The sequence below is a fragment of the Melitaea cinxia genome, chromosome 2 (assembly GCF_905220565.1).
Source record: "Melitaea cinxia chromosome 2, ilMelCinx1.1, whole genome shotgun sequence".
NCBI classification, from domain to species: Eukaryota; Metazoa; Arthropoda; class Insecta; order Lepidoptera; family Nymphalidae; genus Melitaea; species Melitaea cinxia.
In genome coordinates this window covers 5,705,803-5,721,208 of record NC_059395.1, presented here as the reverse complement: position 1 = coordinate 5,721,208, position 15,406 = coordinate 5,705,803, and the positions used below count along the sequence as shown (strand labels likewise).

General features: G+C 31.6%; 1 protein-coding gene across 1 annotated transcript in view; it reads left to right on the top strand.

Moving 5' to 3' along the window:
* The first annotated feature begins 1,145 nt into the window (after nt 1–1,145).
* Nucleotides 1,146–15,406, top strand: part of LOC123663285 (protein slender lobes-like) — a 28,015-nt gene continuing 13,754 nt past the window's right edge. The window contains exons 1-2 of the mRNA XM_045597978.1: nt 1,146–1,294; nt 6,124–6,489. Coding sequence (XP_045453934.1) covers nt 1,146–1,294; nt 6,124–6,489 — 515 coding nt within the window. The remainder of the gene's footprint in view (nt 1,295–6,123; nt 6,490–15,406) is intronic.

Below are 15,406 nucleotides of genomic sequence, written 5' to 3'. Positions count from 1 at the left end.
ACTTCTATCTAGAAGTACCGTTTAGAAGTGAACATAAATCACCACCTTAAAGTGCCTGTTTCACCGGTTATGGATTAAATTTATCCTGCACTTATGTTACGGATTTAACCACCAGGAGGCAGATTTTTTACAGCAACCATGATCGAGGGTGGACTAAGTTATTAAGTCCTCCCGTGACCATGGTTGTTGTAAGGTATCCGAAACGTCGGGCATCTAAAAAACTTAATAAATTATATAACTTAATAAACTTTATAACTTAAATAACGATAAAATCTGAAATAGTTGTTTCATTAAAGTTATTGAAATTCGCGTTAACATAGAAAACAATACCATTAGGTAGAATTATCTGCTAGGACGTGTTTCACCTCAATTAATAAACTACAACTGTTAAATTCATAATTGAGAATAGAAATAGGTCATAAATACTAAATATAGTGAGTATGATTCGATGGTAAAAAAGAATAATATACCATAAATTTTTATTCGTTGGAAACCGTCATAAGTCAAATATCGTTAACGGCAACTTGTGTAACAAGCCCTTAAACTTATATCGTAACAAAAAATCTCCTGCCGTTTCACCTGGGATATGTTTTAACACTAATGTAGTCGTTTAATAAAGGTTTACTTCACCATTATAAGCCACAGTTAAGTTTCACATATAGATAGATAATTAATCTTTCTGAACAAAACGAATACGTGACAAAAAAAACAAAGTCAATTAGTACATTTAACAGAACACAAACGAGTCACAACAAAAAGCATAACCTTTTTGAAACTTAAATATATCTTTAATTAAATTTATATTAATCATATTAATAAACCAATATAAAATCATTTGTTTTTAGAATTGTGACAATTGATTTTGGTTCTTATAAGACCATGATCAGTATCAACACTATTGTCATTAGTAAGAAATTGTCTGGCAATTGTAGTTTTTTAAGATTATTAAAAAAAATCAAAGATGTCGTAAAGATACTTGTCCTGTATAATACAATAACAATTATTGTTTACATGATTGTTTTCTACGTCAACTGACAGCGTTGCAGTCGATACACCGCGAGTAACCGTTGCCCCACACTCAAATAAAAAAAAAATATGTTAAATCTTGCGTCCTTATCGAAAAAGTAGAATGTGAGTGAATAAAAATGCCAGGTGGCGGGAATTTGTTGCGACACGAGAGATATAGGAAGACGCCTCGAACCCCAAGGTCGGCGCATGCGCGATACTATTATACTAGGTCTATGGTGGTAGGACCATCGTATGCATCTCGGAAACTTAAATCTCCGAGGTCAAGGTGAGAAATTAAAATTACATAATATGTTACTTACCAAAAATTACTTTTTCGTCGCTTAATTATCATTTTTTTTTCTTTACAATTAAAGTTATAAGCAAAAAATCCTGGTAAAGTATATAATTAAAGTTAACTTGTATGTCGTCCGGTACTTTTTTCCGTTCGGCCTTTATCGTAAAACAAATACACGTCGACACCATTGAGGAGCAGTTAGACCCGGAAACGAATTAATGTACTTCAATCTCCTTTAATAAGAACCTCACATCACCTGCCATATTGAAGGATAACTAGTCGACAGTTGTTAGTATACTTGCCTGCTTTGTTGCTAGCCTGCTTTTTACTAGTTTTTTTTTTTTTTTTTAATATTATTAGATTAAATATAACATCACAATTAACGTTATTTAGTTACCTTCATTGGCAGCGATCAGATGTTTGATTTGTTTTGAATCTTTTCATACAATTTTTATAATAAAAGCTGTTGTAACTAGGCAAGAGAATTCCCACGAAATGTACTTAACCCTAAGTCTACTTACTACTCTTTTGTCTCATATGGTCGATCATTAATATCGCGTCGATTTGCTTACAACAGATTTCTGAATCGAGTTAAAATTACCAAAAATTTTGAAGCCCACTCTTATAACACAATTTGAATACCAAACCTATGTCAATGGGCTGTATCTATTTTAAGCTGATAATTGTTACTCTATTCTTATAAATGTCTATTATAAAAACATATTTCACTGTCTTTATAATCGTATCAATTTTAAAAATAGACTAGCTCCGATCAAACATTTAAAAAATTATATGCAATTGATAGCTATTATAAGAAAACGGTTCTAAAATCTGTACTAAAATCACACAGTCGAATCTGAAGTCTTTATAAAAAATATTTTCGTTCATCCGAAGACGTTCAAGTCGTGTCGGTTTTTTGTTCGTGTCTTAGTCGTGTGATGAGTCATACATTTGTGCGCAGAGAATTATCAAAGCATCAATCTTTTAGTGCTGATAAAAATTATTGTGGCAAAAAAAATAATGTTATTATTTTTCTCAAAGTTAAAAGTCACACTTAAACTACTATTTCGGATTTTGTAATCTCAACTTTCCTTCTTTTTATGAAAGATTTACATACTTCTTTCATATGAAAAGTGTTTTTATACCGTATTGTTTTTATTTAATTTAGTTTTTATGTTTATGGTGGAATATTTTAAAATAAATTATAGTTTTAAACCAACACCATTTTATTTTAAAGTTATCAGATTTTACCCGCGTTGATATATCGCGTATGTATTACAGTCTTACGCCGAGTTGCACGAAACAAAATTAAAATTTAAGTAGAGATTAAACTAATTTAATCACAACAATTTCATACAATTCTTGCGATTAAATTAGTTTAATCACTACTTAAATTTTAATTTCTTTTCGTGCAACTCGCCGTTAGACCCTTAAACAAATAGGATTATAATTAATATTATTCTAAACAACAATGAAACAAACTAAGCTTCAATATTACATTATTAATTAATAAGATAAAACTCAACAGAGATAAACAATGTGATTTTTGAATTCCCAGTTTTTATCTAGATAAACTACATTTGTTAAACTTAGTTCGCACGTTATGCAATTATTCTACATATTACCGAGTTTGTGAGAAAATATATATATTACAAATTGATGTAACGAATATAACTTAATGTTTTAAAAAAAGTTTTTTTATTTTAGAACAAAATACGTTGTAGAAATTTTACATAAAAAAGGAATTATTAAAAGAAAATTCAAACTATTTTAAATAAGAATTTATAATATTAATTGTCATTTTTTAACCAAATTCAAAAAAGGAGAAGGTTACTCAATTCGACGTATATATATATATATATATATATATATATATATATATATATATATTATGTATGTTCGGGGATAACTTCGTCATTTATGAACCGATTTTGATAATTATTTTTTTGTTAGAAAGTAGATATCCCATGATGGGATCCCAGAGAAATCGAGGAAAACTCTTAAAAATCCGCATCACTTTTTAATGGGTGTACCGATTTTAATGATTTTTAATTTAATCGAAAGCCGATGTTTATCACATTTAAATTTTTTGGAGTAATCTTTGATAATGCGTATTTACTTGACTATTTTTTTCGTCTACCTACGTTGTATTAATTGTCGATATAATTGAAGTCGGTTTTTTTTTCGTTTGCCTGCAAACACAATTATCATCTTTATAATAAATAATAAATCAAAGATTGGAATGTCAAGAATTTAGAAAAAAAATCGCAGGTAATCCGGACCATAACTTCACATCAAGTAAAAGGTGGTTAGCCTCGCCGGCTTTGTATTGAGACTAAGGACAGCAACACATTACACGCATTTTTACCAGATTATAATGGACAAAAAATCACAATTCATTTGTCCGTTAAAATTTTCTTAAATTTTACGTCATTTTTGTTAATCACATTTTAATGATTAAAAAGAAGAAATAAAATTTCTTTAATAAAGTTAGTTATCGCGTTCTCCTAGTTACGTCAATTAAAAAAAACGATATAGAGTTAAATAGTCGCCGACTCACTAATGCAAGTGGATCTGACAGTGCATAATAATGGCTTATCTTAGGAACAGATAATCGTGTGTGTATGTTAATGACAAAAGAAAATTTAAATAAGTATATATATGCTGATTTTTTTAAATCATCTTCAACTCGTAAGAAAAACATCTAAAGGAAATTTTCATGTGTCACAAAAGATAATTCTTGTCCCATGTACAAGAGGCTTTTACTCAGCTGCAGAAATTTTTTACGCTGTCATACTAAAATACAGCAAGCAAGCGTAACGTAGAACGCCTTCTAGCCTTTAGGCTAGATAGAGAGTCACGATATACGCCAAAGGGCTGTATGCGGATCGAAATTCATATGTGCGGATCGGACCTCAGTGCTGTATTCTTAGAGAGATCTAGCATTGGACGATTTTTTACAGTTGAATAATAATATGCAAGTCCAAGTTCAAACCCTTACTTGACCGGGTTTTTACTCGTTAGGATGACTTGAGTGACAATCACCAAATCTTTATTGCGTTTCTGTGTAAGACGTTTCTTGTTCAATTTAATTGTACAACAAACAGGTTTCGTGTTGTTTTGTTAAGACAATGACCGAGACCTACAAGTTCGACATTAATTTTTAAGTAACTTCAAAGTCTAAACTAATGTTGTTGTGCAATGAGACAAATAAAAATAAGGCCAACTCAAATTTTTAACTTCCATGGTTATTGGATATTATTTTTAGATCAATATACTCGTAATTAACTGCATATGCTGTGAATATTTTGTTTCACCTCTCATCAATAGTTATTATGCATTTTTATACTGATGATTAATAATACCCAATTTATAATTTCTCAATATTTTATAATTTAATAATTTATTATTTTATAAAAGATTAAATATTTATTTTTTGTGTTTTTTTGCTTCATAATAAAGTAGGTTAAAGTATTTAACTGCAATAGATAAGTTCTTGCGATTACTGAAATCAAATTTAGAATTACAAAATGCGCTTTGCATTAAGATCATGTGCAATAAACAAGTAATTGGAAAAAAAAATAACATTTGTTAATGTCAATGAACTTTATGTATTCGAATGAATCCAGATTAAAAACATATTTTTAAAATGAAACAAATTTTTCGGATTTTATCGCGGTTACGTGTTACCGACGTTCTTCCCGTGACCATAGTTGCTGTAAAGTATCCGAAATGTCAGGCATTTCAAAAACTTAATAAACCGTGATAAAATCCGAAAAAGTTGTTTTATTATAATGAGTGAAATTCACGTAAACATTAGGACACAACATATCTTTAAACATTAACTCTAAATTACTTTTTTGATTTAATTATATAAATATAACTATACATATAAAAAAATACACAATAAAGTAATGGTTAATCGGAGCGGTTGGAATTTAGCTGTATTATGTAACATATTTGTTATCCTCTAGCTACAAAGACATTCATTCATAAGACTAGCCTACAAAATTTCAATATATTGTTACACGTATAAATAACACGCCGTATAACATATTAACACATCATCCAGATTAATGTAACATGCTGAAGAATATTGTTTTACAACAAGCTTCATTGTTTGTACTAGACAAGAAATCGTGTAATAGAATTCATAGTTAATCACCATTGTCATATTTGTAATCACCTGCCTTTTGTTCCGAAATAACAACAATATAGAGATGTCAAATTCAAATAAAAATGTAACGAGACATCAAAGACGTTTGTAATAAAAACATTGTTCAAGTCTCAAAAAGTGAAACAGTTAAAGACGTGACCAATGCATTTCGTGCTAAGTCATTTGCAATAAATCGCAACCGTCGTTCCAATATCATAATAAAAGCCTCAAAGCTGGCGATATTGTTTCCTGCTTGAAACTGTTTTATGGTTGTTACCTTATTTCTAAAACGATAACCATTTTCCACGTGACTGATATTAGTCAATCTTATAAAAGTATTATACAGTGCAATTTATTATATTTCAATAAAGTAACCGAATCCGAAATAAAGTAACCGAATTCCGAATCGGTGGTAGCTTTACTTCTACAAATATAATAATTGATTTTTAAAGTTTTAATTTGTAAAATGACGATTCGAAAGTGCTCTTGGAGCCTATATTTGAATAAAGCTGTTTTTGATTTTGATTTTTATCTCATGGGTAATAAACATTAAAAAATATTTTTTTTGTTACGATTGTAATTATACATGTCAAAAAAAGCAAAACTAATAACAGAAAGGATTCTTGATTGCCTACATTTTATTAAATTTCCCTTTTCTTTTCAGATGTCAGTCCGCTCCAAAAGTAATGGATAGCCACAGTAGATCGGCGTCCCCAAGGGACCCAATGCGGCCACAACACCGCCCCCCTTCCCCACCCTCATCACCAGCCGCATTCGACAACCGAGCGTACCAACACGACGAATCCGACCCGAACCACAATGATTCGTTTACCTCGAACGGACCTCACCAAAATGGACACACTAAAGAACCCAATGGTGATACCAAAACGCTAGAAGCAGTTAACTTAGAACTGATAAATCTAACGCCTAAAAATGGGACGAAGAAGAAGGAAGTTGAAGTCGATATGAACGCAACAAATCCCTACGATGAATACTTCGTGCCGGTCAACGAACACAGGAAATATATGAGGTTTGTGGCTTTAAGATTACTCCGTTCATTCTTTTAAGAAGACAAGTATCAAGTTATAAGTGTGAAAAAATATAACATCTACAAACAAAATGAAATAATTGAACACAAAATTAATCAAATAGAACTCGAAAGGAAGTTTAGACTCAAAATAGGTTGACAGCTGAACTATATGTAGTACGAATACATGTGTTTTAATTGAATGCCTATCGCTTGTATCCGTACATAATTTATCGACCTATGGACCTAATCGTATATACAGAACCCATAGTAAATACCTAATCATTACACTTATTATTTTTAAACAATTAATTATTTATCTATTTTGTACAACACTAACTTTCCTTCCACGTTCGATGTATTTAAAAGAGAACCGTTATTTTACTATCACTGTAACACTGAACCAAGCAGCTGTACAACCTGATCCTATCCGTCTATTAGAGGTACCGTTCCAAACGAAAGATAGACATATAATAGAATCCCGCAGTCATTGAACTCGATGTAATTACTAACGAATCGTAATCAAATGATAACAGTAGCTGTTGTATTTCGGTGAGGACAAAAAATATTTATTATGTAACCAAGCTCGAGTTGGTTTCGCATGCAAATAGTTTTGATCTACGTTACAATATAATAGCAGACGCGGCCTTCGCTTCGCTGGGCTTAAATTTTTTTGTCCACCCAGTAGCACCGAAAAAAAAACATTTAACGGCTTATTTACCGAAAATAGATTATGTCGCGAACTTTTTGTATTTAGTAAAGACTAATTATTGTATTAAACTAGTACATTGTATTAACGTACCTAGCACTTATCATAACGTCAGCGTAAGCGAATAAAGCGATGCAGTCCTACATATTCTTCTGATTTTTGTCACAAATGTATTTTTTTTTTACTGAAAATTTATTACGGAAATAAAATATCAATATACTCAGGTATAATGTAGCTTTATATTAGCAAAAGAATTTTCTCTTTTAAGTATATTAACTTTCGATAACTCTTATTATTTATTAGATATTAATTTATTAAGTAAAAACTGGAAATAATTTCCATAGTGAATGTGTCATATATAATAAAAGTCCTTATTAATTATATAAACTTCATTATATTCCTTATATTAGTCGTTATAAAAACCATACCATACATAGTCATACACATACTCTAGCATAAACAAATTGAAAAACTTGTTATGATTCCTGAGCGACGAATGGAAAAATAATATTTGAAGTGTGCACTATTTTAGCCTATTAACAAAAAATAAAGTGTAAGGGCCTGTTTCACCAGTTGTTGATAACGCTATTTGACGGGTGATGATACCTAACAGATAAAGTTTTTGATGTATTATCCTTTTTCAAATTCTTTGTCGAATTCCATTGTATTTATAAGATATTTCTATTCGCAATTGAATTTGATAGCTGTAGTTTATTAATTGAGGTGAAACAGGTCCTAATTCTGCTTGATTGCAATAAGGAATATAGCCACACCCTCCCTTCCCGTGGGGGTCGTAAGAGGCGGCCAAGGGATAACACAGTTCCACTGCCACCTTGGAACTTAAAAAGCCGACCAATGGCGGGATAACCATCCAAATGGCTTTGAAATACACAGGCCGAAGACGGGCAGCAGCGTCTTCGGTGCGATAAAACCAGCCCCGCGGTCACCAACCCGCCTGACCAGCGTGGTGACTATGGGCAAAATACATGAGTTCACGCCATTTTTGGCTCGAACTTGTGGAGGCCTATGTCTAGTAGTGGACTATGATAGGCTGATGTGATGAGGTCCTAATGGCCTATTCTACCTCCTGCTGTTAAAGTCTAATCATAACTTATTTGCAGGATAAATTTTATCCATAACTGGTGAAACACAGGCCCTACGAGTTCACGCATATTTAACGGTATTTTTTAAACTTTTATCATCATTACAGCCTATACAGTCCACTGCTGGACATAGGTCTCCACAAGTTTACGTCAAAAATAACGTGAACTTATGTGTTTTGCCCATAGTCACCACGCTGGGCAGGCGGGTTGGTGACCGCAGTACTGGCTTTGTCGCACCGAAGACGCTGCTGCCCGTCTTCGGTCTGTGTATTTCAAAGCCAGCAGTTAGATGGTTATCCCGCCATCGGTCGGCTTTTTAAGTTCCAAGGTGGTAGCGGAACTGTGTTATCCCTTAGTCGCCTCTTACGACACCCACTTAAACTTTTATAAAATTACTTAATATTTTTAGTTAGAATAATAGATGTGATTTATATTCATAAATCTATAAATCGTAAACAAATTAGAAATTAAGATCTCGTATTGAATTTACATAATACATATAAGATATTTATATGCCGACGCAACGAAAGCCTCTCACGTGTCAACGCAGCAATACACACACCTACAGTTACATCCGTATTCGTCTTCATATATTTTTGTGATATTGATGAATTATTTCCAAGGGTTTAAACATATTTGTGAAATAGTTCTAATTTTTCAAAAGCCTCATTTGTATAGAGAGATAGTGGCGTAAAAATCGTTGAAGCCTTTTCTAAAATTAAGTTAAACTAAGTAACAATTACAAAGACTAATGAACCTTTTAAGTTGAATCTTTTGTCTTGTTCTGACCTCAATCGACGTACCTATGTGAGTTTATAAAAAGGCAAATTCAATAGTAGATTGCCATATTTTATTGTGAACGTATTACGGATTTTCTTGACAATGTTAATAAAATAACGTCAATAAATTGCTATAAGCAAATTGAAATTCGCGTCACTCAGCCTTTTGCAAATCTGGTTTCCCAAGTAGAATGTGGTTAACACTGTTACGCAACCCACCGACTGTGATATTGTGTTTATAAAATATATCATATTAATCAAATTGCATTGACAATTTTATCTTAATCGATCAAGGAACTAAAATCTATATACAATAAATAAAATTAATCGCCGAAATGTATGTACGCGTATAACTTCCGAATTTCTGCACGAAATTGGATAATATTCTTTTTTTTTGTGTTCGTTATTGTCAGGACTAAGTTTGTATATAAGAAAATAAAAAAAATTGATATATTTACGTTTTTTTTTATATAACTAAATCGGCAAACAAGCGTACGGCTCACCTGATGGTATTACCATAGCTTAAAGACGTCTGAAACATCAGAAGTATCATAAGCGCGTTTCTGACTCTCCCCCAGGGGCTCTGGTCATCTTAATCACCAACAGGAACACAACACTGCTTGAAAACACTACTCTTTAGCTGTGATCTTTCTGTAAGGTACTACCCCAGTCAGGCTGCTCTATATTTTGAGCAGAAAACTTCCTGTTTGATAGTAAATGAAAACAGAAAGTTTACAGAACTCGACCTTTTGTTATATACCGTGGTATTTCTGCATACTTAAATGTTCCTATGGTGAAAGAGTTATGAAAACCAGTATAATAGTTTCAGATTTTATTGTAAACGAAAAATTTTTAGTTCCTTACTATGATATTATCAAATAAATACGGTATGTTATGTTCTTTATTGAAGATATTATTCATGAAAGCAACATTGTAAATTAAACACTGTACTAATCGGTATATTCTAGATTTTTCAAGGTCATAGGGGTCGAGCATTATTAACTATTACAGGTTCTGTCCCCGCGCATAATAAGTATAATTATTATTCACTATTATACATAAAAATAGTTGAGCTGTTGCATATGTAATTAATTGACCTCAAAAATAAATTGCTGATATGAAATTCAATTTAATTATAAAACGTTTACGTTACGAAACGCTTAAAAATTAAAGATACGATTATAATCACAACATTCTGTATCAGTTTGACTTCCTAGAAATATATTTATAATTCGGTCAAATGTTTTTTTAATTATATCACTCAAATATTAAAAAATCGAGTTTATAATCACTCTTAGTAAAATTGGAATAAATTATCAAAATTTATCGCTAAAACCGGTTAGTTAGCAGATTATTTATTAATTTCAATATTACGTATTCAAAATACGGTCACCGAACAAACCGCAAGCGACACACGATTCTCATCACACGTCCTCGTTCTAATAACGACTATATTAAGACTTACGAATGTTATTTAACGCACACGCCGACCTTGGCCGGTTAAATAAATCCGTTTGACACCAACGATTTTGCGTCAAGGAATCCTCGATCGAAGCCTGTAGTGAATTTTAAATTGTTTAAATTTCCTTTAAGTTTATGTGGCTTTTGGCATGTAACTGAAGATGCGTCCGGAATTTGATGTTAAGGTTGTAGGTCTATACTTAATTTCATGTATCAGTCAAAATAAGTCAAGATAGCTGATTTTAGTAAATTCCAGTAGGCTTTTAACAATTTATGCCTCACAAAGCTACACCTACGTACGTGACTGACGTGTTTGTAAGCTTAGCACCTACTAAACGTTATGTTATGTTTACGATATTTGATTCATTCTGTATATAAACTACAACATATCTTCTATGACTATTTATTTATATTTATCAGGACAAAATTCACGTTTTACGCCAGCGCCGACATGGTAATGGCACACTGTCTTGTGCCAGTTGTTTGGCAATATTCTTTCTTGGTGTCTGTGATTTGTGTTGGTTGAATTAGCTTATGAATTTACATGGCCATTCATTTGGCCATATGTTCTCTGGCAACAGTAGGACAAGTTTTCGCTGCCGTGTCAGACATCGGCATCTATAACTTGCATTGGCCGATATGATATTTATAGCTAGTCGTGTGCTTAGATAACTTTGGATCATATACTGTCACTATTTATTAAGTTCATCAGACATTGTTTCAAGTATAATCATAAATAAACCTGGCAGCTCAAACTCAACTCAAACCGGCTTTGTTATAAATATTAAATTTAAAGTCTATTGTGAGTATTTACATTCTTATTAATTTAATATTTTATACAAGACTTATATTGAGTAAGTAAACTAAAGAATTGATTGATTGATTGATTGGTTTTTCAAACTCAAGAGTTATTTTAGTTTTGTTTCAACAAATTTTTTATCTCTCTGGATATGTCATAAAGATTTTCGTTTTACGTTTAAGTTAAGACAGACAATTATTTAATAAAAAGGCCATGACATAGATAAAATAATTATAATCGATGGGGATAAAACTCGTAAGGACTTATAATAAAAAGTAATTTGAAATCCGTCAAAATCTTACAACCGGAAAAGTAAAAAATATAACAGGTTTTCCTAAATTTATTTGAATACTCTGACCATGAAAAATTCACAAGAACGTTACATCTAATTAAAATTATATAAAAAAGTAGTTTCAAATAATAATCTGACGGAAGTTAAACCATAAAAAAGTTGAAAACAATGTTTTAACAAGTTCAAAACAGATTGTGACTTAAAATAGTAGATTAGGACAAATTAAGTTAAACATACTATTAAAAGTCCATTACTACACGTAACACTAATTACCTGGTCCACTTAGGTAAAAGGCGATTTGAGTGGAATGCAATTAGAGTAAAATTGAAACTGGGCGAGCTTATTACGTATTAAAATGCATATATATTTGGACCTGCACCTCGATTTACCGTTAATACTTGATTACTTACCAATTACGAAATTTATTTATTGGTAATGAATGCTTTATTTAGAAAATTATTTATTTTTACTTTTCTAAAATCAACTAATATGATAAATGCGAAATTTGGTCGGTAAGGAATTTTGTTACTGTTTTACACAAATACCTCTGAACCGGTTCACCTGAAACGCTAGTGGTCCTAATCATGACAAATATTTGTATACAACTATAGACCAAACAAACTGGGTGCTTGCGGTTGTGTATTGTTGTTACCTCCGGAATTATTTTTCGGATTTTATCGCGGTTTATTAAGTTTTTTAGACGCCCAACGTTTCGGATACTTTACAGCCACCATGGTCACGGGAGGATGTCTAAAAAACTTAATAATGAGTGAAATTCGCGTTAAGATTAGAATATTAATATAGGTACTTACTAGTTAAGATTAAGCCGCTTTATTATAATTGGATACTTTTGAGGATCACACATCAACATGCAATATGTATATATCTATATATACAACATACACACGGTCATCTGTTCCTAAAGTAAGCAACTTAATGCTTGTGTTATAGGTAACAGCCGTCTGGTATAGCTACATTTTTTTTGTCGGTTAACATACATATAAATCTATACTAAGATTATAAATCTGAAGAATGTGTTTGTTTGAACGCGCTAATCTCAGAAACTACTGGTCCGATTTGAAAAATTCTTTTAGTGTTAGATAGCCCATTTAACGAGGAAGGTTACAGGCTATATATCAACACGCTAAGACCAAAAGGAGCGGAGCACCAATGAAGAATGTTTCAAAATCGGGGGTTCTTTTTTCCTTTTGAGAGGTTTCGCTGCGTGCGCTCTGAAAACAGTTAAAGTTTCGCAAAAATTATGTATGACAGAATTGATCCTCTTTAAAAGTTCTAAAAAAAAGTCTGCGACATATATCTATCTTTTAAGGTTGGCTCACTTATAACCTTTTTTATGCTAACCAAGTTTGTTAAAATAATGCATTATTTACAAAGATGTTTTTATAAACATGATATTAATCCTTATCTAAATAAATACGTTATTCATCACAAGTATTTAATTTAAAACAAAATAGCCTTTTACATGATTCGATTTCAATAAGTATCTCAGGAGATATCGCAGTTTTAAAATAACATCGCAGCAAAATAATGATCAAGTATTGCGCGGGCCTCTGTTCCACGCGAACGAAGTCGCGCGCAGAAGCTAGTAATACATATATAAATAAAATATAATAATAAATATATGTTACACCCAGACTCGGGGTGGGAATCGTACTCCCAAATCTCGGAGCATAAAGCAGGGTCACTACAAACTGAGCTAACGGGCTAGTAAAAGTCAATCAAGTCAATATGTATGTATATTAATAACTATTTTCAAAATTATCGCATAAATCAAAGATCAAAAGATATCAAGAACGCATCGTTAAAATGTTAGACTGTTTGAGGCAATATCGTTCTCTAGGAAATATTATATTACATAACACATCACCATAGAACACGACCGATGAACTGACGTTGTAATATTATTTTACGTATATTTATAACGGGTTTGCTAATATTAATTTAAAAACGTAGAAGTAAGTACAATAACAATATTTTAATAAAACAGATAAAAATGACTATAATATTAGTTAGATATGTATAAATATATATAAATAAATATAATTAATATAATAATAAATATAATTATACATATAAATCTATGTTTTTCTGGCTCTAAAGTTTAGACTTTAAACAGTATTAGAAAAAAAAATAAGTTTCTGGTTAATATTAATTTCAATTAGTAATAAATATCAATAGTAATAAATTAGTAAATCAATAAATTTCCTGCTCAAAATATGGAGCAGCCTGACTGGGGTAGTACCTCGACTTTACAGAAGATCACAGCAAAATAATATTGCTTTCAAGTAGTGTTGTGTTCCAGTAGCGAATTAGGTGACCAGAACTCCTAAGAGGAAGGGTGAAGGGTCAACAACGCGCTGGTATTGCAAACGTATAAGCTACGGTAGTCGCTTAACATCAGTTGAGCCGTACGTTTGTTTGCCGACCTGGGTGTACTTATAAAAAAATTGGGTGTTATAGATTATTTGCGATTTCAATGTAGATACTTTTATAAATTCTAAATAAGTATCTTTACACATTGTTACTATTTCTACGTTAGAGAAACAATTTCTTTTTAATTTTTTGTATTTATCATTCAAATCACGAACTGAAAGGCAGTTTCAGATAACACTGCTATTGTTTTTAAAAATGTGTCAGAAAGTTTTAAAACAGTCAAGAGATCAATAGACATAGCTGTAAATATTTCTTCTAAGGCGAACGACATGCTACATCGCTGAAGTCTTGTCGTATTTCCTAGTAAAAAAATTGCATTAAAATCTTTTTCGTTATATTGTTTGTCGCTGGCTAACGTTAACATCAAGAGACGACTGTCAAACTACTTGACACGGTTGTTTAATGAGAATTCTCAAAATTTGCAAATCATTTCACTACCTACGAGATAGCGGCAAGTTATCGAACAAAATGATACATATATATTTTATGAATGTAAATAAATTTTTTAAAGTTAAAGTTACCTTTGAATTTCTATATAAAAGACCTAATATTTCCTATTTATTTTTAATTTGTAGGTGCAATTAAATTTTTAACCTTATTGATAGATCAGATATAAATTAAGCCACTATCATTATTTAAAAAAATAAGAATGATCTACACATTACCGAGTAGAACTAGGAATTTTCAGTCTATGCGGGTCCATAGATAAGAGATTGAAATGATGATGAAATGGCAACCCTAGAACTATTTTGACTTAATTTTCATGTGGCTTAAAAGCTTTTAAAATGTAAGATCGTTAAAAAGTACCCCTTAATTTTTATATAGTGACAGGTAGATATGGGTCTGAATAATTTCGTATGTAGTATACCTAAACTTAGAATTTGTCCGAGAAAGCGGTTGCATATTCATCAGGTCCGTCAGAAAGAAAACAAAGCCAGCGTCAACTGAAAGAAATTCAAAACAATAAGACTTAGACCACAATACGGGCTGACGCATCCAAATCATTACAGACATGTTTAACCTCGATCAGTCAATAGATACGTTCGAAAACAATTTTCTTTGAACTATTTTCGAGTAGAACAATATTTAAAGAATTATTGTTGGTCTCGGTACTAAGGGCCTGTTTTCTACACATCTATAGCATGGGCGTACCCATGGTGGGGCAAGGTATCCCTCATTTTCCTCACCTTGACTGGAAGCTAATAAATAATCGTTATTTTAGATTTTGATAAGGAAATTTTAAGTGGATTTAGCCTAAACCCCCGCTAGCTATTATTGGGTATTTACGTACTTATAGAGTTTTTCATATCCTCCCCCCCCCCC